General features: G+C 56.4%; 1 protein-coding gene across 3 annotated transcripts in view; it reads right to left on the reverse strand.

Annotated features, from left to right (window-relative positions):
- The window catches only part of ATP2C1 (ATPase secretory pathway Ca2+ transporting 1), a 41,174-nt gene that overhangs the window by 8,923 nt on the left and 6,060 nt on the right, over positions 1–26,191 (reverse strand). For all 3 annotated transcript variants that reach the window (XM_078863944.1, XM_078863942.1, XM_078863943.1), the window contains exons 4-20: positions 22,690–22,779; positions 20,156–20,191; positions 19,391–19,452; positions 14,538–14,646; positions 13,795–13,950; positions 8,068–8,136; positions 7,739–7,814; positions 7,269–7,335; positions 6,713–6,837; positions 6,212–6,309; positions 5,976–6,071; positions 5,204–5,296; positions 4,237–4,341; positions 2,892–3,060; positions 2,342–2,512; positions 2,008–2,108; positions 820–870 (exon numbers count right to left, since the gene is read on the reverse strand). In XM_078863944.1, the coding sequence (XP_078720070.1) occupies positions 820–870; positions 2,008–2,108; positions 2,342–2,512; positions 2,892–3,060; positions 4,237–4,341; positions 5,204–5,296; positions 5,976–6,071; positions 6,212–6,309; positions 6,713–6,837; positions 7,269–7,335; positions 7,739–7,814; positions 8,068–8,136; positions 13,795–13,950; positions 14,538–14,646; positions 19,391–19,452; positions 20,156–20,191; positions 22,690–22,779 (1,674 nt within the window). The remainder of the gene's footprint in view (positions 1–819; positions 871–2,007; positions 2,109–2,341; positions 2,513–2,891; positions 3,061–4,236; positions 4,342–5,203; positions 5,297–5,975; positions 6,072–6,211; positions 6,310–6,712; positions 6,838–7,268; positions 7,336–7,738; positions 7,815–8,067; positions 8,137–13,794; positions 13,951–14,537; positions 14,647–19,390; positions 19,453–20,155; positions 20,192–22,689; positions 22,780–26,191) is intronic.

Raw genomic sequence — 26,191 nt, forward strand, 5'->3', positions numbered from 1 at the left:
GGGGCTCCGTCACAGCCAGCGCCGGGGGCTTCGTCACAGCCAGCGCCGGGGGCTCCGTCACAGCCAGCGCCGGGGGCTCCGTCACAGCCAGCGTCGGCGGCACGACGGCGCGAGCATTCCAAACGCCTCCTCGGCGGTCGCGGCGCTACGGGCCGTGAACGACGAGCTCGCACGTCACTTACGACTCCGCTGCCTCATTAACGGAGCTTCAAAAGCCGCTCGCCCGACAGGCCGACGCGCGCGGCACGGACGCGTCGCGTGCGGGGTTAGCGCTGTTTGTTTCTCGGGTCGCGCGTCCCTTTAATGAGGCGCGGGGCAAGCGGCGAGGCATTCCCATCAGACGGAAACCCTCTCACCTGGCGCCGCCGGCCCCGAGATCTCTGTGCCGCTGCGCTCGCCCCGCGGGGGGAAAAATGCAAAACGTTTTGGCAACAAAACGCCGTCTGCAGAGTCGGGGTCCAAGCAAACAGCATCCACGAACAATGATGTATAATTGGCCCGGTGCGATGCGACGCTTAGGCTTCGTAATGAGAAACGAGGGCACGTTAAAATACGTAGGGGCAGCGGGTAACGAGCAGAGCGGAACACCGAGCCGCCGCGAGCCGTGCGCCAGGCACGTCCACTGACGTGCCACGAAGCAACCAGCGGGGGACGGGAGACGCGGCTAACGGACAGCCGGTGGCCCAGGAGCCGCTGTCACCAGGAGCTGCGATTGCAACAAGCAACAACTGGGCACTGGGCCGTGAGCAATGGGCACTGGGCACTGAGCACAGGGGACTCGTGACTGGGCCCATGGCACAGGGTGCAGGCTGAAATTACCTTTACGATCTTGAGCTTGTGCCTGGGGCTAGCTCGGTAGAACACGGACACCTGCAGCACAACAAAGGCGAACGCAATTCACAATCAAGGAAGAAAAATCACGCACGCGCATGGATTCTGTAACGCCTTCCGACACGCGTTTTTCCTCGGAAATATTGAGTACCGGTATGGATGCCGACAGGTAGCCGTCAGAGCAATATGCATTTGCATATTCCAGCTAAGTCCTTTGTGTGCTGGTTTTTATCTGAAAGTTGCGGGTCATCCTATACTGTACTTGTGTTTCAGCACTCAACTCCCGATCGCCATCGTCGTGAGATTAAGATTCGATATTCACCGATGAATTGATACGCCCCGACACCCCTAACATCAGCGACGGCGGCACCGAAGCTCCGATTCCGATGCACGGCTAACATCAGTGGCGAGCCAAGTGCGACCCGCCCGGTCCCGGGCACCAGAGAGCACGCTTGGGCAACCCCCAGAGCCGACGCGGCGTGGAGAGCTTTTCATCCACCAGTGGAGGGACGACAGGCTAAACGTGTTACGCAAGAGACACACCGCGACACCTTTAACCGATAAACCCTCAACAGCTCCACGTGAGGAAGAGCACGTGGGGCCGAGTTCAGCGGTAGCGTGCGACAGAGAGGCCGTGGGAAACCCGGACACGCTGGACGTCGTCGCACATCGAGAGAGAGAGAGGGGCGACGCATGGCTGGCGGGAGTGGCGCACGCAGTCAATTTTGGAGCGGCCAAATTGACTCCACTCAAGGACAGCCATTCAATTTGGGAATTCAAAACCGTTTGTGTAGAAATTATGATATTTCGTGCATCTGTCGTGTCAGGATTATTATCGTTAACAATACTCATTATTGAAACATTAAAATATAGTGTTTGCCATAAAATATAACTGTTGGATGACGACCTCCCCAAGCCGTCACGAATCCACGTAGCACCTGCAGACGAGCCGATTTCAGTGCTCCATCTCCACGCTAGACGTTCTATACTTCGTCTGCCACCCTATCGTTATCCCAGCCAGCGCCATATCCTGCCTGAGCGCGCCCACACGTAACACGTTGCATGTGTTTCTAATTTTATCGGTCGTCTAAATATTTGAGGGTGGCCCTCTGGCAGCAACGGAGTGGGGGTGTCGGTCTGGCGGGGGGTGGGGGAGGGACGCGTGCTCGTCCTCACCTTGCGGATGATCTGGGAGAGCTGCGTCGTCTCCATCAGGTCCATCTCCTCCCCGGAGATGGCGGCTCCGCCGCCGTTGGAGGACAGCCCGAGGCGGTTGGCTGCCACGAAAATCACGAAGCTACGGTCAGCGAGACGGCCACGAGGGGACCTCCGTCTCCACAACGGACCGCGGCGCAACGGAACCCGCGCGCCTAAGATGGGACACGCACGCGCCCGGACGCCGGCGCCGCTGTCCGCGCCGTACGTTCGCTTGTGCCGGCCGGCCGGCACCGGTCGCCGCTGGGCGGCCTCGCGAGCGGCGCGGCGTCGCGGCCTCCCGTCGCCCCCGTACCTATGGCGACGGCGGTCTCCATGGAGTCGCCGGTGACCATTTTGACGGAGACGCCCGAGGAGACGAGGATGGCGACGGACTTGCGCACGCCGGGCCGCGGGGGGTCGATGATGCCCACGAGGCCCAGGAAGGTCAGCTGGCCCAGCTCGGGCCCCGAGGCCATGGCCAGCACTGCAGGGACACAAGGCCCCACAGCCCGCTCAGTCCCAGCGTGGCCCCGCCGCTCACGCCGAAGGGCAACTCCGAGACACCTACAGTCGCTCGCAGTCACTCGCAGTCGCTTACACGCACTCTCATTCACTAGCGGTCAGTGCCAGTTGTTCCTGGTAACCCCCAGGTATTCTCCGTGACTCTAAAGCACACCCAGTCACTGCCAATGACCACTTGAGATAGCGACGACTTGAGGTGGCCTTCATCCAGCATTGCTTGTGCTGAGAGAGCAGTCACACTCATCTTCGTCATGATGCCTGAGGCCGGTATTTACACATGACGTTGTTTAACCGAGAAATTGGGGGGAGCAGGGGTTGGGGGTGGGGGGGAGGTGGCTGACCGCGCAGGCCACTGGCTCCCATGTAGGTCTCCTCCTGCTTGTAGAGCACCAGCTGCTGGGCGGACAGTGGCAGCGTGTGCCCCTGGCCACGGAAGGAGCAGCACATGTCGATGACACGCTCGAAGGCGCCCTTCACGAAGTAGACCTCCGCCTTGTCCTGCGCACCGCACTGCACACACAGCGCGCCCGTCGGCACGGCGCCCCGACACTGCACAAGCAGCGTGCCCGACGGCAGGGCGCGCCACTCCACCCGCTGGTAGAACCTCCACCGCCAGTTAACACTCAACTATTTTTATCTTACCAGGCAAGGCCCACTGACCTACATAGCTTTTTTCAGAAGCGACCTGGCCACAAACGATAGCTCAACGAGAAGTGGCTTATCACGTGGAAATTTATAGCAGCCAAATAAATGTGGAGGGAAAAAACGGAGGATCTGGAGAAAAATCCACGCAACCACAGGGAGAACATGCAAACTCCAAATATACAGCAGGTGTCAGGGTCGGGATTGAACCCACAACCTCCTGTATACGAGGTAAGGGAGTTAAGATCTCGTCACCACGGCGCCGTACTTACCAAGTCTAGCCTAGCCCTAACCCTCAGCTAACTCAACTCTAACCTAACTTGGCTCTCATCTTAGCCTACTTAATCCTCACATAAGGCTAACTTGACCCTCACTCTAACCCTCATCACCATCTATCTCCAACCCTGTGGCCTAGCCTTGCACTCGCCTAACTTGTTAATCTACTCGTTTATGTGAAGATGTTTTGAGCCTGTGAATGCTGAGTTGTGTTTATTAAACACGTGGGAGAAAACCGTAGCACCCGGAGAAAACCCACATGCGCGAGGAGGCAACACTATCCCCGTACAGATGGAAGCAGATGGCGATACGTCCACTTTGCTGTACTGCCTTCTACTGGCGCGCCAGGGTACAGGCACCTCCTCGACGCCTACCGGTAGAAGGGCGATTCACACAACATCGGTGGCGGTGATCCACCAACCCTCGCTGCTGCTGCTGCTGCCTGGGTCACAGGCAGCAGCCACGCGCAGCAGCAGCAAGCAGCAGCCACCACCGCCACCCGGCTCACACCAACCTAGCTTGAGGCTAACCCCATCCGATACACAGTTTTGTCCGTAACGCTGCACACTGCCGAGTGCATGAATGTACGTTGAACTTCTTTCGCACCGTACGTAGCCAACCGTGCTAATTGGAGGTGCGGGGTGAAGGAAAATGTGTGACCTTTGAACTACGCCTGTGCGCGGTGCCTTTAATCCGTAGCAGGGATGGGCGGCGGGAGGGGTGCGGGCAACACGTGGCCGTGTGGGGGGGGGGGGCCAGTGGCGTTACCTGCTTTGTCCTGTGCACGCACTTCACCGCCATCCACTTCTGCTCGGAGCTGAAGGGGATCTCCCTCCTCCTGATGTAGTCTCCCCGCACGTCCGCCAGGCCCATCTGTACGGAGGCGTCGCGTGACAGGGCGAGAAGCACAATCACCGACGCCGTCGTTGTCATCTTCAAAATCGTCGCCGTCGTCATTTTCACCAAAATCGCTAACGTCACCGTCACTAGGCAATGTGACGCGATGAACTGTGACGATCCGTGGTCACGAGTGGACTCAAGGCCTGGTTATTTCTGGTCTCAGTTTTGCCGTCTCATTTGTAATGTGTCAAACGCAGCTGTCTTGTTTGCACAATGCCATTTACTCCACGAGCTCGGATATAACAGCAGTGTGTTACATACATGTAATTTCCATGAATTGTAAATAAGCAATCCTGAGCGCAAAAATCTATTTTAATCAATGAATCAATGCGTCACCGTGTGCCCAACCATCACCACCACGTTCTGCTTCGGCAAAACAGGTTGCACCCGAGTCAAGAGCCGCATGGCTCACAGGGCTATATCTAATAAATGAAACTGAAACAGGGAACGGAACGGCGTTTCTGGGAACAATCCGGCAGTGAATCACCCACAAATAGGCTTCTAAATGCGGCAAGGGGACCGGAGAACAATGGGCGCGCGCACGCACGGCGACATCCCACACGGCGTCCCGCGCACCCAATCGAGGCACCACCCCATGTTAGCCTATGGGTCTCGACATCAATCTATGGGTCTCGGTGGGGTAGCAAGGTGGTTGGCGTAGGCCCCGGTACCAGAAATTAATTGAGAGTCATCCGTCCAATTTTCCCCTCCCATCTTTGTAACCCGGGGCCTGGACTCCTCGGGCTCCTGGGCCCGGGTGCGGTGGCACCGCCCCCACCCTCGACAGCCACGTCGCGGACGTCACGCGGCCGTTGCCGTCCCCCCGTGGCCTCACCTTCATGGCGAGCACGAGCAGGGCGCCCTCCGTGGGCTGCCCCATCAGGGCCTTATCGCTGCGGATGATGGCGTCGTTGCAGATGCACCCGGCCTGCACGCGGTTCAGGCCACATGGCTATGAACATGAGCCCACCGGTCACACTTGATTCGGGACGAGCGGGCAGCCCGTCCCCATGAACGGGACAGGGGCCTTGGCATAGGTCCTGGCGCGGGCAATTAATTACGGTCCCCGCCTTCTTCCTAGCCCAAAACCTGGGCCTCAGAGCAGTTGCACCGCCTGCACACTCGATAGCTACACCACCGGGATGGGGGCGATATGATGCTCGCGCTAGCACGGTTACCCCAACCCAAGTGATCCACTCACGGATAACCGAGATCTAATTGTATACGCGCATAATAGATGCACAACAATGACCCCTTGTGGCCTTAACAGACTGTTGGGGCAAAAGCACCTATGAAGGCCAGCACGGTAAAAACTAGTAAGTGGTGTGTCAAGCGCCACGCCCGACCGCATTTTTCTCTCCAGTGGTGAAGTTTACACACTGCTCCAAGTAATCATTTGAGGCTGAGTTGCCCTAGGAGAGGCCCAGGACTGGTTCAGATAATCGCCACTGGTGTTAGACGTGAGCGGGAATCGCACTCGGGTCGCCAGGTTCGTAGCACATCGTGCTAACCACTGCACTACAGCTCCACGCCACATCATGTACACACAGAGACACAGAAACAGACACACGTGGGACAGCACTGCACGTGGCGAGGACCACCCCCACCTCGACGACGCTGGCGATGGACGCGTGGGAGTAGCCGTGCACGATCTCCCCCTCCACCCGCACCTCCCCGTCCACGTTGTAGCCCACGCCGGTCACCTGCAGCAAGCGCACGCAGCAAACCACGCGCTTACACAACTCCCACACCGAGCGGTGGCCGCGCAGCGCCACACAATTCGCACCAGGATCAGCCTCGGGTCGGCATAAAGGTCGCCCTCGGGTGAGAGGTCACCGGTCACCTCTGCGTGCAACCCGTCCGCCGTGCAGATGTGTGTCGCGGTCATCTCGTTCTTGGTCAGCGTTCCCGTCTTGTCCGAGCAAATCACCGTACAGCAGCCTGCGGTGGACACCGGGGGTGGGGGCGCACAGACACACACACACACACGGGGTCACATGAGGCCACGTGGGGGAGCGGACTGGCTCAGCACTGTCGCTGGGGGCCACACTCCCACAGGAACGCAACGAGAGAAGGGCAGCAGTGCTCCCGAGAGCCACACCCACCGGGAAGACGGCGGGGGCGTCGTTACCAACTCACGCTGCTCGCTTTAATACCACCAATCCCGCTTCTCACCTTCCCCAACGGTGCACGCTCCCAAAGGTTCTTATTGCACTCCGAGTCGGCTTACTGGAGACACTTACCGAAAAAGGGAGCTCAATATTTTTGGCAATCGCGCGCATTTTATTTTTAAGCGTGGGCACCCCGCGGGGTCGAGTGTCGGGGTCGCGTGTCGGGGTCGTACCCAGAGTCTCCACGGTGGGCAGCTTCTTGACGATGGCTCTTTTCTTGGCCATACGCATGACTCCGAGCGCCAGCGTCACCGTCACCACGATCGGGAGGCCCTCGGGGATGGCGGCCACCGCCAGGCTGCAGCGAGACAAGCGGCGTCGCTCGCCTCAAAGCCGACCATGCGCCGCAGCCGCCGCGACACGCTCTCACCCAGAAGCGTGCCATCGCAGACTCCACCGCCGTACCAATCCCATCCATCACCAGCACACCGCCACAGGGCTGCGCAATGCGCCACCACCGCGCTCTTCACCACAAGCCTCAGTGTCACGGTCGCCATGCTGCATCGGCATGCCCCCACAGCAACTTCCTCCACCGGCCCACCAACCCACACCTGTTGCCCTGCAAAACCACCAACTGCCCCCACCTCCAAGCCATCACGACCACACATCACCACCACTAGACATCCAGCCACACACACCGCCAGCAGGCCCCCACCAGCACACCACCGCCTGCACACCACCACTATCAGGCCACTGGCCACAATTGGGCCATTGCGTGACCGAGCGTACCTGACGCCGATGGTGAACATGTCCAGGATGTGCTTGCCTTGCAGCCACCCGATGAGCATGATCAAACCTGGGCACAAGCACACGAAAGATAAAGATCTCCCTGTAGCCTAAACAGATCGCTGGGGGAAGTGCTGTTAGCTACCACCTATTAAGGCCGCCGACACGTCACACGAGGGGGTGGGTGGCCAGCACCGCGCCCGGCCAACTGCGTGTCCCCAGTGGCGATGTTTACAACACACCACTGCATCGGGTACTCATTCGAGACTGAGTCGACCGAGGGGAGGCCCAGGACTGGTTCAGATAGTCGCCACTAGTGTTGGTGGTCGTGAGCGGAAATCGAATCCGCACATGCGAACACAGTCACACACGCACAGCGCGTGCGCGCTGCACTCTGCGTGTGGCGAGAGTCACGGCGTTGTGTTTGTCGACGCTGGAGCACAACGCGGAGCTTGGTGCGAGCCACCACTCACCGATGATGCACAGGGAGTAGAAGGAGAGCTGCTTGCCGAGCCGGTCCATGCTCTTCTGCAGCGGGGTCTTCGGGGCCTTCAATGCAAGAAAGCAACACCACGTGACTTGTACGTGTTAATTTGTCCTCAATTTGATCGCGATTACACCATCGGCGTCACGTCACGAGACGAATGATCCGTTCGCATCTCCGGTAGAGCGCCGCGACCTCCGTGTTCCAGAATGGCCCAGCAGAAACGGTTATTGCAGAGCTACCTCCGAGATCCCTTCAAACGACCTCCGGTCTAAACGGGGAGCGCACGCGTCGCGTGCGGTGCGAGCCGAGCCTCACCTCCTCAGCTTGCATCATCTTGAAGACCTCTCCAAACTCAGAGTTCTCGCCAGTCCCAATGACAATTCCCTGCCGAGACAAAGCGCACGCGGGGCGTCGTCCTGGGTCACGCGGGGGTGGAAGGCGCCGGGGCTCACCGCGCGACCGCATCACGGCTCAAACACCACCACCACCACGACGTACAGTGCCCACACTGATCCCGGCCACCCTCACGCGGTCACCGGTCGCAGCGTGGCGAGCACAGCCTCTTGCCAATCCACCGATCAGGCGGAAGCGTCCTCACGCTGTGTCGATCGTGGGAATTGTTTGACCATACTTCACCACGCTGGTCAGTCCGGGTCTGTGAAGTCTGGTGGGAGGGCGGGACACGAGATCGGTTCACGCATTGAAACGGATGCTGGCAGTGGCCGGGAACCGAACTCGGGTCACCGAGTTTGAAGCGCAATGGCACAAGATGACAATGTTCGGCGTCGCGACCCTGAAGCGCTCGAGCAGGCGTAGAACCGTGCGGTAGAGTCGGAGCACTGCGGGGCGCTGCCATGGTCGGGAGAGGTGGGGTCGAGGGTATCGCGGTTGGCATGGTCAGTCTCTTTCTCCCTGGGCCCTGGTGGCGAGAAGCGATCACTCCTAGGTCAGAGCAGAGGCCTCTGCCGCCTCGAGGGACTGTGCCAAGGAAACGACTGCGTCCGAGAGAAGGAGGGCGGCTGATGTAGAGGTTATGGTGAGGACTGTCACTATGAACATCATCGTCATCATCATAATTATTGTCATCATCATCGTCGCCATTGTCCTGGGGGCACGTCTGATGCTTTGGCATTATCCTCATCACCTCTTGGGTCTGCACAACGTCTGCTGCGGCCTGTCGCAGACGCTACGTTCATCATCATCATCATGAGTCAGCTGCTCTCGGGCTGACATCTCTTCCTTGTCCTTTCCGACAGGTCCTGCAGGAGGCTGCTAGCAAGTCCCCTCTGCTCTCCGAGTGGCACGGCCAAACCATTGCAGCAGCTTACCTGCTCCCTGCGGCCGCCGCGAGTGTTCGTGTAGCTCTCCGATGCATTTGTGGGTTTGTAACGCTGCCGGCACGTCGAAGCGAAACGTCGGACATCGTGCCGAACAACGCATGGCGCAACCCGAAAACACATCGGAGAGCTACGCGGTGCCACGCGAAAACCCAAACAAGTACTGGTCCGTGTGCCCCAATCCTCAACCAGCACCGCACCAACGGACCCATCTGTGTGTCGCTGTCAGGTTCAAGTCACCTGCCAACCGGTGAAGTGATGTGGAATTGAAGTGAACACAGGTTCCCTTCAGGAGCCCCCAGGTGCCACTGCGCAGAGGCTGCAATGCCAAACAAAGAACACGAAGCCACCTCCCCACGGCTTCCTCTCCCAGCCCGCCCCGACCCAGGCTCATTCAGCCTCAACAAACAACGGCCCTTGTGTATTTGGCTTCACAATGCACTTCTTGGCAAACATCCTTCAGAATACACACCAGTTTCCTCCCCACCCCCCACCCCCCCCAGTTTGATGTATTCCAAAACAGCTGGTGGCTTCTGACTGTTCTGCTGAACGACAAAGAGCACCCGCAGCGTTTGCTTTAATAATCACTTTTCACGGAATGCGTTGCTGGCTCAAGATGCCTCTGGCCGGGTCATGTGGACCCCTAACGACCTCTTGGAAGCAAAGCGTAAGTCCCCGACCGCGTCTCACAACGGAGAGAGTGACGGGCCCGCCGAAACATTCCGGTTTCAAACAGCTGCATAAACCCCTGCCTCGGCTTGTTACAGGTGAGGAACGAGATACGGGCGTGCAAGTCCACTACTGGCAACAGCAAGGAGGAGGAGCAGGGAGCCGCAACGGTTTGATGGTGCTCCAGGCGGCACTATCCTGCAGGGTGGAGCGCGTTATAAACCGGGCTTTACCACTAATATTGTTATTGGTGAGGCCAGCCAAGGAAGTGTGCTGTGGTGGTGAACGGCAGGCGCTGAGCAGACCGTTAAAGTCCACAAGTTGCGGAGAGAGTTAATAGCCCCCACGACCCCCACGGAACCGATGACGACGATGACGACGATGACGACGATGACGACGATGACGATGATAATTCTGATGATGAGCCCTGTTCCGCTTCACTCCAGCCACCCCCTCTCCCAACAACTTTGTTAAATGTCACGATTCAGGGTCCTGATGTAATTTAACAATTGCTCAACTTAAATCTTGACTTAAAGCTTTCGTGACTGCAGGAATTCACTCTTTGGGTCTTTCGGTGAAGTCACGTAGATGGATTCAAAGAAAATAATAAAAATAACGAAAAACTACGACGTTTCGATCGCAAGCGGAGGGGGAAAAAAAGATATGACGAGTGTCGTAGTTTTTGTTATTTTTGTTATTTTCTTTGAACCTATCTACGTGACTTTACCGAAAGATCCAAAGAATAATTGTTCAACTTGTTTCATTTTCACCCACTCATTCGCATTGATTCTTGGTTTTCTCGCTCTGGTCTTTTACAAATCTGCATTTGCCTCAATGCAAGATTCGCATATCATAGACATTCGTCAATCCACTGCCGGACACGAGCCTCCAAATGCCCCGGAGATCAATGGGGTCACTTGACCATACTTCACCACGCTGCCCAGTGGGGGCTGGTGGGGAAGGGGGGGGCTCAGGACCGCCACCGATCTTAGCCGCCGCGGCAGGGAACCGTCTTCACAGCGCAGGGCGCCAATCACTCCGCCGCCACTCCACGCACGTGTCATTTGAAAGTAGTCGATGTTAACGAGCACGGGCTCCATTCTTGTTTCGTCTGAATAGTGGAATTGAAGAGGCCGCCCCTGGCCTCCTGCTGTGCCTGCTGTGCCACTGCTGCCGCCGCCGCCGCTGCTGCCGGGTGTTTGTAGTTGCGCCCTCGTGGTGCAATAACAACAACAGAGCGGCGCCTTCCTCTCCACGCCCGTACAGTTTGGGTTTGAACGGACGCCAAATGCGCACAAGGGGCAACGGAAAACCAACCGCGGCAACAACAACAATAATAATACAGAAGTAATAATAACGCGATTCATAATGCGCGCCGTTTTTTTTTTATCGCAAACACAACTGACCGCAACTTTCAAACCGCGCTCGACACGAAAGAGCGGATGGTTGCCCGCACGAGCTCCACCACGGTGGGCACAAGCGTGCAAGCGCTGCGCCCGCGGGTGGCTCCGGCTGCGGCGCTTCATAGCGACACGCGGGCGCACGGGGACGAGAGTCGGACGGAGAGGGCAGCGCAGCCGCTGGCGTCCCGCTCTGCTTGCTCCACTGACGTTTTTTTTGTTACTTTTACGCAGTTGCCGAGCACAGCCTCTAAGGCCCAAAACTTCAAACGGCCAGAAACAAACAGCGCGATCCAAGTCGCAATTGATTAGGAGTGTAACGCTCCGGTCCTTGAATTGGGCAAGGTAATTATCACAAGATCTGTTGGGGGAAAGAGACGACGATGGGAAGAGATTCCAAAGTTGAGCAGTGCAAGGGAAGAAGCAGAAAGGGGAACATTGTGACTTGCGGTGTGGTGAGTGAGCGGGAGAACGAGTGGGAGAGTAAACGGAAGAATGACCGAATGAGAGAGTTGAGTGTGTGAGAGAGTGAATAGGTGGCAGAGGGTGTGGGAGAGTGGGCGAGTGTGTGGCTGAGTAAGCGTGTCGTTTTTGGCCTTGTGCTGTAAGAACGGTGCTAATACCAAATGAACTAATGATGACGTTGATGGTGGTGTGACTGCTGCGTGCGTGGGTGTTTACTACCGTGGAGAGGTCGGGCTCGAATCTCACAGAACTTCACGCGGAGCAGCAAATAAGCGCCACGGTTACACCGCACAAACAGCTTGGCAGGGTAATTAAAATTAATTTGTATGAAAAATTATCTTTTAATCTTTTTTTTAATCTGGCATCACACTGCCACGCTGACAACTTCAGTGCACAGGCGGATTATCAAAGCCGGCGTCTGATGTCTCCGCTCGGCCCGGCGAGCTCGCGGCTCCGCGGCCGCCCAAACGGCCGCTTTCATCTCCCTCCCCGCAGCCTCCAACCGCTGGGCTCTCTCCGCAGCCAGCACGGCAATTAGGGCGATTCGGCATCACCGGGAGCCTCGCGTGTAGCCCCGGAGCGCCGGGGAGAAGGGGAGAAGGGGGAGGCTGCAGGGGGATGAGCGCCCCCCCCCCCCCCGCATTGCTGAAGGCTCAGCACCCCCTTCTGGCAGGCAAAAGCCCGTGGCACCGTTACTCAACCCCTCCCCTCTTTTAAACAAGGTCACTCTACAGGGCTGCTCACAAGCGGAAAAAAACAGATGGCATCGCGGCCTGGGCTGGCTTGCAGGGCCTGTGATATTTACTCTTGTGAGTAGACTTAAGGTGGGAATAAATGTTCCGCACATTGACAGAAAAATACACAACGCGTGCGGTGAGGTTTGGGCGATGGCACTCCAGTGCCGAGCGCTTCGGTTTAACTCCACGAAGCGCGGCGGCTCGCTCCTTTCTCCGCGGCCGGTCTCCCCGCACGCGTCGCTCGACTCGCTCGCGGTAGAAATTAAGGGCCGACCGATGCGCAGGCAACGCGATTGTAATGAGCGGGCAGGCGGAGCGAGGACGCTCGTTAGCGGGAACCCAACGCGCCCTTCCGGCTGAGAGATCCCCGGGCGCTTCGTTTCTTCCGCTTGAAAAGCATCTCCAACTTTGCTTTGCTCACGAAATAGAGAGACGGCCGCGTCAGAGAGACGCCGAGTGAACGCGCCAATGTCCGGCTAATACACAACGCTAAAGATACACGAGGGATCAAAGCGGGCCAGGGAACGGGTGTGTAGCAGCAGTAGTGGTACTAGCAACAGTAGCAGCAGCAGTAGTAGTAATATTAGCAGCAGTGGTAGCAGCAGTAGTAGCACTAACAACAGTAGCAGCAGCAGTAGCAGTAGTTGCAGCAGCAGTAGCAGCACCAACAGTAGCAGCAGCAGCAAAAACAGCGGTAGCAGCAGGAGGATCAGCAGCAGCAGTACTAGTTGCAGCAGCAGTAGCAGCAGCAGAAGCAGCAACAGCAGCAACAGTAGCAGCAGCAATGACAGTAAAAACAGCGGTAACAGCAGTAGGATCAGCAGCAGCAGTACTAGTTGCAGCAGCAGCAACAGTAGCAGCAGCAGCAGCAGAAGCAGCAACAGCAGCAGCGTCGGCAGCGCGTGCGGTGTCAAGACGTCACACCGAGTGTGATGGCGCTGCTCTCGAGTGGCATCTGGCTACGCAGGGGCATGCTGCGCTTTCAAAACCAGCGGGGGTGGGGGGGAATGACCAGGGGGGCAAGGGAGAGGAGGTAAATAGACGAGGGGGTGAGAGGAGGTGAGGGTGGGTGTCATGGAGTGCGAGTGGGTGATTGGGGTAAAAGTGGGTGAGACATAAGTGTGAGTGAGTGGGGCTGAGAGTGAGTGAACGAGCGAACGAGGATGCGAGCGAGTGGGTAGGGATCCGAATTATTAAGGATGCGAATGAGTAAGATGTGAGCGCCCGAGTGCGGATGTGAGTTGGCGAGTGAGTGATTTAGTAGGGACGTGAGTGAGCACAGCGATTCATAAGGCGACGTAAGTGAGCGAGTCATTCAACAGGGATGCGAGCGAGTGAGCGAGCGAGTGGGGATGCGAGCAAGCGAGCGACCGAGCCGGCATGGGACGGGTGACGGGCGCCGGCCGGCCGACCGGCGTGGGTCGCCGCACGCACCTTGCCCTTGCCGCAGCGCACCAGCGTGCCCATGAAGGCGATGTTGGTGCGCGCCGCCATGTCGCCGTTGAGGGCCCGCGCCACGATGGACGTCGTCTTCCTGCTGGGCTCCGTCTCGCCCGTGAAGCTCGACTCGTCGATGGACAGGTCGATCGACTGCACGGAGACGACGGGGAACACCCCGGCCCCCCGTGGGACCGGCGTCAGGGTGACCGCCAGCGTGGGGGGCGCTCGCCGCAATGCCACGGCAGCTCAAGGCCTCCAGCATTGCAAGTTCAGGTTTTAGGTTGGTTTTGTGTAACCAGGTGAAATTTCAAGAGACCAGGTGAGTGTCTCATGCGTAAGTGTGACCTGGGGGGGGCATCGGCCTGCCAGGAGGGGGGGGGGGCGATGATTGCTGCTGTGTGTACAGTACAATTGAGTAATTCGCAGTGTAATTATTTGAATTGGCAACTTTGTATTCCGATTCCAGCACGCACAGTGGCCGACTCTTAACGGTAATATCGGGCGATCTGTGATGTCCTCTGAAGCGGTTACGGTTATTACACCCAGCGCATAAATTAACCAGGGCGGCCGACGGATTTGAGCCATGACTCTCCGCAGATACCATTTTGACCCCACAGAATTTGGACTACCTGGTAAGGATACTTAAACACTGCTTGAACTCCGGGGCACAAATAACTATCGCAGCAATACGACCCCCACGCACCCCGTCCCCGTGTCGTGACGGAAGCGAGGCCTACCTCATAGAGGCGCAGGTCGGCGGGGACGCGGTCGCCCACGGAGAGCGTGACGGTGTCGCCCGGCACCAGCTCGCGCGCCAGCAGCTTTTCCATGCGGCCCTCGCGGACGCTGTGGTCACAAGACGGCCAAGCACGGACGTTCAGCCCGGGCTGGGATTCTGCCGCTCTAGGATTTGGGGTACGGCACCCAGTTGCTACCTCACCGCTGCACCGGATAGAGTTCAGAGTGAAGCGGCAGTCGCGGTGACCGATGATCGAGTGCTCACCAATTCACACAACTTGCTCGCTCACTCACTCACCGGTGAACAGTTCGCCCCCCTTATCACTCATCATCGCTGCTGTCATGGTTACGGTTTCCATGATCATCACTCATTGATTCCTCCACCAAAGTTGAGGACTCACCACCACAAGGTAGGATACAACAATACACCCACGCACCCACCCACACATATTAAAGATCCCCTCGCGTCATTCGCAAGAGTAGACCATTGTGTGCCGGCGTCAGGACCATGAGCAAAATTTGAAAATTATTCAATTTGGATTAAATGCGGAGCAGCCATCATGGCCCCCGACTACTGGCAGACTCATGCCTCCAGGTCTCTCTTGAAAATGAGTCTATCCTGGTCTCTTAGGTTCTCGCCTGGCCATAAAAACTTGATAAGTGTTATAGTTATTATAGAGACCAGATGTGACATCGCTCTCCTCCCGATGTTATAATCGCACTTGTACACGGACAGCCCTTTTGTTGGTGGTTACATTTGCCCAGCCAAGCAGTAACCAGGCTCCGCTTGGGCTCCGTGATGCGGCAAGGCCGCGTGTGCCACGAGCGATTTGGCCGAAGGCGAAGTTATTAATTCGGCTAAAATTAAAAATAAACGCTCGATCTCAAATGTAAATCGAAACATCCGACACCTGCATAATTCAGAGAGCTTGCCATCGATTGTAACCACCCGATCTCCCTCCCGGGGGCGTAGGCGCGCGAAACGCTGGCACCGCCGCATGCCAGGTGGCGCTCTCGGTGCCAGCGAAGGCCACGAGGGGCCCAGCGAGTCTCATCCGGCCCGACGCGGCTTCGACGGAGGCCGTGGCCACCGGGCCTTGCCACCTGCCCGAGGCTACCGTGCGGCCTCTCCCGTCGCTCATCATCAACACCATTGGCCACGATGAATCCGCTGCTGGACGAAGGCCTACGCAAGCCATCACCATCCCGCACGGCCCAGTGCCACTACCGTGCATCTCGCTCCCGCACACAAATTAATCTCAGTGCTCCGTCTCCGCTCTGGTCGTCCTCTTGGAAGCGCTCCTTTGTTTGGCTGCCATTCTGCTACAAGTCTCGTCCATTCCGAATTCTCAATATGATGACCTGATTTGTGTTTGTTCCCTCATCCATGGCACTTTTTCTGTCGCTCAGTCAAATTCCAAGCATCTATCTTTCCTTCCATCTCTAGGAACTTTTCAGTTCAAGTTCTATATGTCAGTCATGACCACAGTGTTTATAGTTTACATGTCACATCAGATAATGCTCACTGATTAAAAACATTTTTCCTCCCCGTGTTGGGGCTCTGAATTGGTATTCAAGATCAAGATGCCATCACAGCCAAAGCCACCGAAGCCACCGCCAAAACCGCAGCAATGCTTTCGACCCAATGCCAGATCGTGCAGCCACTGCCACCATCTGCTCCGAGGCCTTTCCCTTGGTCGCCGGATTTGTGCAGACCGCTTCAACGCCCGTCTGGCCAATCGGCCCTCCTATTATTACTACTACTACTACGACAACCAATGCCACGTGACATGAAACAATTCCTGAGCGGGTAGGCGTTCCGTGTTATGCCACGCGGAGTTCGGAGGCAGCGAACGGAACAGACACAATGCAGGCTCGATCCGTCTCTCGCCTCGCCCCCACTATAATTGTCCCGGTCGGAACAGCAACAGCCAGAGATAGCTTTGTGTTTTGACAGACGACACATAAAATCAAACTGCGTCTGAACAATAGCAGAGAACACAAAGGCCCTGCAGTCGGTTGTGGCTGCTTGCCGCACGCTTTGCTCGGCGGCCAAATATAGCGGCTGGCACCGGGCCAAGTCGATGCCAGAGAGCTCCCCAGCGACGTGGGCAACGCTGCCAAGGCGGCGTGTGGCAAAAATCTCAAGAGCCACGTTCCCCAAGAGGACGCCGGCGGGCTCGGAGGGCAGAGACGCTGAGGAGGCACCGCTAATATCCGGCGCTCGAATCTGGGCTTCAGCCACTGCCTCGGGTTGAACCGGGATCTCAAGTGTCGTGAGTAGATGGTCTCAGCCCGGTCAACGATAACTACACAAATAAACACCATCACATTTACTTTGATCCTGAACCTAAAGTAGCTCAATTCCAGCTGAGAATGTCAACATGGGTTTGGCTCTCATCTGCCGAGCCAGTGGGGAAGCGCTGACCCCGACTGTGTGGAACGAAGGACACTCGAAGAAGGGATTTCTAAAAGTCGTTCCGTGAGATGCGCTTCCTCGGGGCCGTTGCACGACCCCCAACGGCTGCCCAACGAATGCTTCGTCCGCAATGGGGGTGCAGCCCGCGGATTCAACAACTTTTGTTTAAATTGAAGAAGCGGAAGGCGAGCACCCTCCACACCGCGAGCAGCAGCACCTCGGCTGCAAAGCGGCGACGCGCTGGCTACCGAAGCGCGCTGCATCAAGTCGTTCGCTGCACGAAAATATACGCTCAATTATTTACGTGGCCTCATAACTAATGCAGAGGCTGCTTTTGTGAGCACATTCCCTCCTGAGGATTAATTCAAAAATACACGTGTGGTAAAACGTCGATGCCGAGCACAATGAGAGACTCGCGTGGGCATCTGTGACCACTGGGATGAACGACTCGATAAAAAAATGCCGAAGCATTCTCATACGGAGGTGCTGTTTTTTTTTATCTCGAGTGATGTTGGGTTAAGGATGTCCTGTGACACCCGATCCAATCCCGGGTCAATTCCAAGAATGCATTCACCAGCTTCAAGATGCTCCATGGACTCGCCCCTGCCTACCTCTCCCCTCTCATCTCACTCTACTCCCCTCCACACACTCTCCTACCTCTCCCCTCTCATCTCACTCTACTCCCCTCCACACACTCTCCTACCTCTCCCCTCTCATCTCACTCTACTCCCCTCCACACACTCTCCTACCTCTCCCCTCTCATCTCACTCTACTCCCCTCCACACTCTCCAACCTCTCCACTCTCATCTCACTCTACTCCCCTCCACGCACTCTCCTACCTCTCCACTCTCATCTCACTCTAATCCCCCTCCACACACTCTCCTACCTCTCCCCTCTCATCTCACTCTACTCCCCTCCACGCACTCTCCTACCTCTCCGCTCTCATCTCACTCTAATCCCCCTCCACACACTCTCCTACCTCTCCCCTCTCATCTCACTCTACTCCCCTCCACGCACTCTCCTACCTCTCCCCTCTCATTTCACTCTGCTCCCCTCCACGCACTCTCCTACCTCTCCCCTCTCATCTCACTCTACTCCCCTCTCATCTCACTCCACTCCCCTCCACGCACTCTCCTACCTCTCCACTCTCATCTCACTCTGCTCCCCTCCACGCACTCTCCTACTTCTCCCCTCTCATCTCACTCTACTCCCCTCCACGCACTCTCCTACCTCTCCCCTCTCATTTCACTCTGCTCCCCTCCACGCACTCTCCTACTTCTCCCCTCTCATCTCACTCTACTCCCCTCCACGCACTCTCCTGCCTCTCCCCTCTCATTTCACTCTACTCCCCCCCACGCACTCTCCTGCCTCTCCCCTCTCATCTCACTCTACTCCCCTCCACGCACTCTCCTACCTCTCCCCTCTCATCTCACTCTACTCCCCTCCACGCACTCTCCTGCCTCTCCCCTCTCATCTCACTCTACTCCCCTCCACGCACTCTCCTGCCTCTCCCCTCTCATCTCACTCTACTCCCCTCCACGCACTCTCCTACCTCTCCCCTCTCATCTCACTCTACTCCCCTCCACGCACTCTCCTACCTCTCCCCTCTCATCTCACTCTACTCCCCTCCACACACTCTCCTGCCTCTCCCCTCTCATCTCACTCTAATTCCCCTCCACGCACTCTCCTGCCTCTCCCCTCTCATCTCACACTAATTCCCCTCCACGCACTCTCCTGCCTCTCCCCTCTCATCTCACTCTAATTCCCCTCCACGCACTCTCCTGCCTCTCCCCTCTCATCTCACACTAATTCCCCTCCACGCACTCTCCTGCCTCTCCCCTCTCATCTCACTCTAATCCCCCTCCATGCACTCTCCTGCCTCTCCGCTCCAACAACCGAGGCTTTCTCAGGGGGAGGTTGCTCGTTCTCCTCTGCTGTCCCCACAGTCCGGAACTCCCTGCCCCGATCCATCCGTGCCGTTCACTTCCTGCCCCTGCCCGAGTCCTGGCTCAAGATCTCCCTTGTTTCCTTCGTGTGTGAATGACTGCCCCTTTCTCTCGATACAATACATTTATATACAATAAATATGCCCACAATATCTGTACAGTGTCTTGAGTTGGGGTCGCATTTAGACCTGCCATATTTACGTTGCATCATATTTGACATGCTCAAGAAAGGCCACAGACCTAACACACAGACACATCTACACGCTGTATGCATTTCACATGTCATTGTAATTGTACTGAACCACACCGATGGGAGACAGCAACAGGAGGGAATCTGATCCAATCACCGGGCCCCTGTGAACTGCGTGAAGGCGGTGTTCACAATTCGCTCGCTCGGCAACCCCACGCCCCCCCCCCCCCCGTCACTAATCACCGATCACGCTGGGGGATGTTGGGAGAGGGGGGGGGGCACCAGCGAGTGACGTACCAGTGGCACTCAGGCGGGACCAGCTTGTTCAGCTCTTCGAGCGACTTCTCCGACCTGTATTCCTGCAACGCAGCGACGCACGTCTCAAATGTCAGCGTCGTCACGCGAGGGACCAAACAAGACACCAGGATGGACGTCTCTCATTTGCAACATGGACCCGGGTCACCGAAATTACAAACGCAATTAAATAACAAAGCAGTGCAGCACCAATGGAGCAAACAGAAACGAGGCAAAAACAAGCGAATAGAAATGAGTAAGCAGACAACCGCCCCGCAGGCGGTCGATGAGAGCGAGTGGGACGACGCCTCGGAGCCGCCATGCGGTCATCGCCGAGCCATCGCGTCTGCTCGATCCACCGTGGGATTGTGCGAGCCGTGAGCCAGACAGACTCATTCTGCATGCGGCCACATCCGAGCTGCTTTGGCCGCGTTGACCAACACAACGTGGCCGCACTAACCAATCGCCTCGGCTGCAGGCCCCCCTATTCTGCGCGTCAGTGAGGCAAGTCCAGTGTCAGCTGGATATAAGCACACCCCCCCCCCCCTCGGGCATATCAGGAATTTCTCTTCAAATTCCCCCCACCAGCGTTTCTTATACCAGAACTGTGCTTATACCAGAACTGTGGTATGCTTAAAAACAGCATCCACTCGTTTTAGAACTCAACCCCAATTTGTGGGGCTCCACGCACGAAGACTGGACGCTCGTTTGCGTCGTGCAATTAATTACATCGCAAATCCAGACCACGCGCGCTTTGTGAACACGTACCTGCACGAAGGCGACCGTCACGACGATCACGATCGCCTGGTCCGCAAGGGGCGGGGTGCGGGGGGTGCGGGGGGTGGGGAAACGGCAACAAAACACAAACAATGAAGTTTACGATAATCCACTTAAGAGGGACACAGCGCGGCGCGCTAATTAATGGGTTCAGCACTCGCAGCGTCGTCCGGGGACCAAGCGGATGAGCATCTGTTCCAGCCGCGCTCATCGGATGACGCGCTGGGCTCTTGCGCGAGAGCACAAAACCTCCCCGCATGGCGCCACCACCAGATGGCCGTGCCGGTTTTGATGCCTGTTTTAACAATTACGATTACCGCTCGCACGCACGCACACGCAGGTACACGCGCCCGCACACACACGCACGCACGTACACATGTATGCACAGGCACGTGCATGCACACACACGCATTCACGCACGTACACGAGCATACACACGTACGTGTACACAATGCAACTAGATGCACACTTGCGCCCACTGCTACCACTACTGTGGTTAATGTCCTATGTGTTGAGGACACCCGCTCACTCACCCACACGCTCACCCACACGCTCACCCACACGCTCACCCACCCACCCATCCACCCACCCACCCCCCCATCCATCCACCCACCCATCCACCCACCCACCCACCCACTCATCCACCCATCCATTCACCCACCCATCCATCCACTTTATCTCTTATTTCTGTTTCTTTCCTGGCACTGCTTCACTTCCATTATCTCTATTCCCCACGTTCTTATAATAACCTTGCTCGATTAAGGAAAAGTGTTACCACTCTTGTGTGTTCCACTTTCCATCGTGCTGTTTGTTGCTGTTTGTTGCTGTTTGTTGCTGGCAGCTTTGCGCTTTCGGGACTCAATACACACCAGTTCACACTCAGCAGTTTGTGGTCCTTCCCCTGCACCTCCGATGAGCACGGTTGGCTGCGTACGATGCTAAAGAATTTCGATTTAAAGCTTTCGTGACTGCAGGGATTCATATTCTTGGTTCTTTCGGTAAAGTCACGTAGAAGGGAAGTATTCAATTAATAAGAAAAATAAATAAAACTATATTGCTTTTATTTTATTTTATTATTTCCCTTCTACGTGACTTTACCGAAAGAACCAAGAATAAGATGCAAAATAAGTTAAACGTACGTACATACAGCAACGACACGCGTTTCTTTTGTTTTTGCAATTTCCTTGCAGCGAGCCCGCCAGGGCAAGGGCTGTTTCCCAGCGCCAGCGCTGACGCTAAGTGGCGGGACTTCCCGTAAGCGAGTGGCGCGGCCCCATACAGGCGATGCCACGCCGTGTCAGGTTCTCGTTTTGGGGCAAGTTGACCCGGCGCCAACTTCAGGACAGGTAGAGGCAGCGACCGTCAGCGGTGCCGCGGCTCGGCGGCGCGAAGAAACGGTGCAGCGTTTACAGCTCAAGCAGCTGTCGTGTTGCCAACTCCGGCGGTGAGCGCCAAGACAAAGATCCCCCGTGTAGCCTGCATCAGACTGCTGGGGCAAGTGCTTTTGGCGAGTAGCACCTATGAAGGCTGGCACAGCACACGAGGGGGTGGGTGGCCAGCACGCCGTACAAGGTACTCATTTGAGACTGAGCCAACCTAGGAGAGGCCCAGGACCGGTTCAAATATTCGCCTTTGTATTTGGCCGTGAGCAGGTCGCCGATTCGTAGCGAGATGCGATAACCGCTGCGCCACCGCTCCCCCCCCCCCCGACTCCCGTGTGTGTGCGTGCGTGTGTGTGCGTGTGTGCATGTGCGGGTGTGTGTGCGTGTGTGTGCGTGTGCCGTGTACAGACACGGCCGCCCTTCACATCGCGAGGCGGACGGCAGAACCACACGAAGCTCGCCGTCCACTTTCGCTCGCGAACAATAGCGCTTAATATAGAGCAAGGCGGCGGCGGCGAGAGAGTTATGCAACGGCACATCACAACAACACCAAACACCGCTGCCGTAATGCCGTCTTTGAAAAGGAGGAAGGATTACGTTAAGCATCTTACATTTTAAACAATAATTAAATTGTCGTCATGTTTTTTTTATTAACAATTGAATCTTTTGCCCCAGTTTTTATCTGATTGCGCTATCGGCGTGACAAAGCATCTTTCGGATCTCTCACACAGCAGCGGAAGCTCCTTCTGGTTTGAGACTGGCCCGTGAAAGCGTACACCACAGAGCTACCTCTGAAATCCCTTACAGTGACCTCTTTACACGACAGTCAAACCGATATATTTAGAATTTGGCCAAACTGAGTGCAGAACCAAAAAGAATGCGATGGTTTATTTTCGTGTGGTCCTTGGTAACTGGGCTGAGACCATGAAACTTCACTCCAGTGGAGAACCACGGCAGTGCCCGGCTCAGCATCTCTTACATCTGAGCACCACCGCACCCCTCCCCACCGTCATCGTTTCACTGCAAAAACACAACCGAGATATGCACGCAACCGAGCGGCACGCGCCGGCACGGTGCGCTGTGATTCGCTGGGACGCGGCAGGGCCTGGCGGTGCCGTCCTTCGGCCCCCGTGCGACTCTCACCACAGTGATGCTGACCGCGTCGTCGATCTGGTTCATGAGGACGCTGATGACGGCCGAAGAGAGCAGCAGCAGAATCAGGGGGTTCTTGAACTGTGACGGCACAACCACACACGGCCACAAGCAACCATACGCAACCACACGGGACCACACGCAACAACACGGGACCAGAGTCACTGCCGGCCTCCAGAAAATAAGGCTTTTTTTTTTAAACATGGCAATCTGCGAATGCACATGTGTAGATGTCCACCATTCAAGAAACGAAAAAACTCTCATCTATTACACCTTTAATAGCGCTGTTTGTTGCTTGTCGCTTGGCATTTTGGGCCTTTGGGAAAGGAGATCCCAGTGATTTAAAGTCAAAGTACAATGTGGAGAAGGAGGAGGTGTGTTTTTTTTTTAAGGGACCGTGTCAGCAGTGGTATCGTGGAGGTTTATTAGACCATACTTCACCACACTGCTTGCTCTACGGGTTTGGTTAAGGTGGCTACGGCAGCATAGACAGTAGAGCACAACGACAGATATTGCCGCCCCGCCCCCCCCCCCCGGCTGCCCCCTTAAATCCAAGCGGCAACCCCCGGTTTCTCAAAACTCGCCACACTCGGTCACCAAGTGGCACGGCGCACGACAGGCGACAGCAACGGAGGGGTGGGGGGCGCTGACGCTGGGTCGCTTCTCGACGGCGCTCTCTTGGCTCCGCGCTAATTAAACGCTTCAGAGACCAATTACCCGGAGCTTTCTCGGCGGCGCTTCATGCCGTCGCCACCCGTCATGAGACTCCTCTGTGGAACCGTTCCACCTCGCCGTCACCCCCGCGCCACCAAAGGGCGCGCCGAATGTTTTCGTTCGGCGGAGAGCGCCGTGCAGCGACGAGAAGCTTTTCCGTCTGCCCGTCAAACTTTTTCGCCGTCAAATAAAAAGCGCTGCACGCGACTTAATCCAGCCAGCTCGTGCCGCGCCATAAACAACTTCACTAACGGGGTCGACGAGCAGTGCGGCCTCTCTGCCGAGACCAACACGCTCATTCACTCATCATCGGCCATCATCTGCTGGGTGACAGGCATGCCCCAAGCCACCGTCACGTCTCGCAATCTTGCGATGTAACTATCCGCCTTGCACCTAGGAACCGGCCGATTTCACCGCGAGACGTTTGTCTCTCCTGGCTGCCATTCTCTCGTCGTCAGTGTGGAGCACGGCCATCGTCTCCTTCTCATGACGCTTCCTGCCCAAAGCCCACAAACTTGCCTCGACGGTCACCGCGACGTCTCCAATTCGCGTGCGTTATTTAATCTTCTCATTTGTTTTACTCGACTAAATGCCGCGCCGTGAGATGCAACCGCATGCATCCATTAAGCCACGCGACTCATTAATGCTAATTTAATCCGAGGACGCCTCGAGCCTGTCAACCAAGTTTGCTCGAACACAACTTAATGTGCAATGACATCAACGCGTCGCCATGCCACCGCAGACTCAATTATGTCTAAGTACACAGGCAACTACTCTACGTGGGTCGCTAATTTACGGTCAAAGCGACCCCCAAATTATTTCCCACGTCTCCCGGTGGGCACTCGATCTCACCGACAGGGAGCGGGGCCGGCCCGTGATTGAGCAATGCCCGACAATAACGCCGCATGCGGGCAGCCCAGGGAACTTATAATTAGAGAGCTGGAATTTGCGGCGGCTGCGTTTGCTGCTCAACGTCAAGATTAGCAAATGTCACGGGGTACAAAAAGCAAAATGTTGGGGGCCGTGGTCGTGATTGGCAACCGCGGCCGGCAGACTAACGCTAATAATGGCGGAGGCCCTTCTCCTCCTGCGCGTCGGTCGCGTCGTGCGGCAGCGTGTGACGCTTTTAACGGAACGGAGAATCGCTCGCCAAAGTTGTATTCAACGTTGTCGCCTTGAAATTAAAAACGTGTTTCTCTAGTCTTGTGCGATCACCGAAATGCAACACAAAGTGACGCACGCTGCGGCAAAAATGCCGCAGGGCGCTCGTGAAATGTGCCAACGTCGAGAGAAGTTAATTACAAAATGTGAAACCCCACGCACCGAGTTGTTTACACGTGGAGTTCACCCATGTCCTAGCCATGGCAACCACCCTCGGGATACGCGGTTGTGGTAACATTCCAGAAGTCTACGTGACCCAGGCGGCAACGCGGTGCAGTGGTGATGCTCGTATCTAACGGCAAGATTGGCCTGGGCTCGACTCCCGACTTGGGTGCCTTCCAGCGTGGGGTTTGTGTGTTCTCCCCCTGTTTTGCAGAGTGCGTGTGCGAGTGTATGACTGAGTGTGTGTGGATGATGGAGTTGTGAATGAATGGAGTTTGAATGTGCTCGCACCCTGTTCTGCATGGATTTCCTCCGGGTTCTCCAGTTTCCTCGCGTAACTAAAATAAACATACACTGTAACTGGTGTTGGCCAAACCCATACCAAAGCTGAAGAATCACCTGCAAATTACTCATTTGGGATTACACACAGCAGCAGCAACGCCCGACTGAAAAAACTTGATAAGACCCGACTGAACGGGTCTTGTGACTCAGCGAGGCTCTAGTGGGTAAACAAGCGTAATAACAAGAACAATCACAAAATAACCCGGCCTGCTAACATTCAAACTTCCTCCCTGAGAAACTTTTCACCTCAGCCTCTCTGCAGCGAAATGTCAGCCGCACGCACTGTAGCCGCGTCATCGTATGCAGCTCACCGTGTGACCTCCGTCTAACGGCTTGTGGAATGCCGTCGTCACGCCGTCGCGCTGTCAGCGAACACGGCCATTGTTCATAGTCCACCGGTCGCGAGTGCACAGCACACTGCCGCTTGTGTTGTAAAAACAGTGCTTGAATTCCTGTTGAACGGGGTGCGCCGTTGCTCGTGTTTTACTCCTGGTGTCTGGACTGTAAGCCGTGGAATTGAACCCCCTAAAATCAGAGCCCCCGTTGAAAACGCACAATTGTGCAATCGGCGGTCACGTCATGAAATAACGAATCCATTGGGATATACCGCACACAGCAGTGCAACCCACACGTGTACGGCAATGGCCCACGGAAGCGGATACCACGGAGCTCCCTCCGAGGTCCCTCCATGCTGCTTGACGTGTGTCACGCGCACGTGTGCTTCCTCGCCTATCGTCACGTGATCACCTGCCACTGTTGCCCAAGGCCGCCTGAAACTTTAGTTTATGTGGTAACGGCCAAGTGGCGAGGCAATGAATTACCGAAAGGGGCCACTAACCGTACTTACAGCTTATCTGCCTCGTTACGAGCAATTCGCTTTTACGGCTCCGAGGATCCAAGTTACTACATGTACACAATCGAGGCCCTGCCCGGCACTGATGGCAACGCAGTCACGTGTATTTGCCACCAGACTGACAACAGCTGTGCCAGAAAGCCACCTCGCGGCACACCCCACCGGAAGCACACCGCAAGTTCACATTATTACTTTTACAAGCGAGGCAGCTTTCATGCACTTTGCGATCCTGCAGATTTCTTTTCGCTCAGGCTTAACGTG

The sequence above is a fragment of the Lampetra fluviatilis genome, chromosome 17, assembly GCF_964198595.1.
Source record: "Lampetra fluviatilis chromosome 17, kcLamFluv1.1, whole genome shotgun sequence".
Lineage (NCBI taxonomy): Eukaryota > Metazoa > Chordata > Hyperoartia > Petromyzontiformes > Petromyzontidae > Lampetra > Lampetra fluviatilis.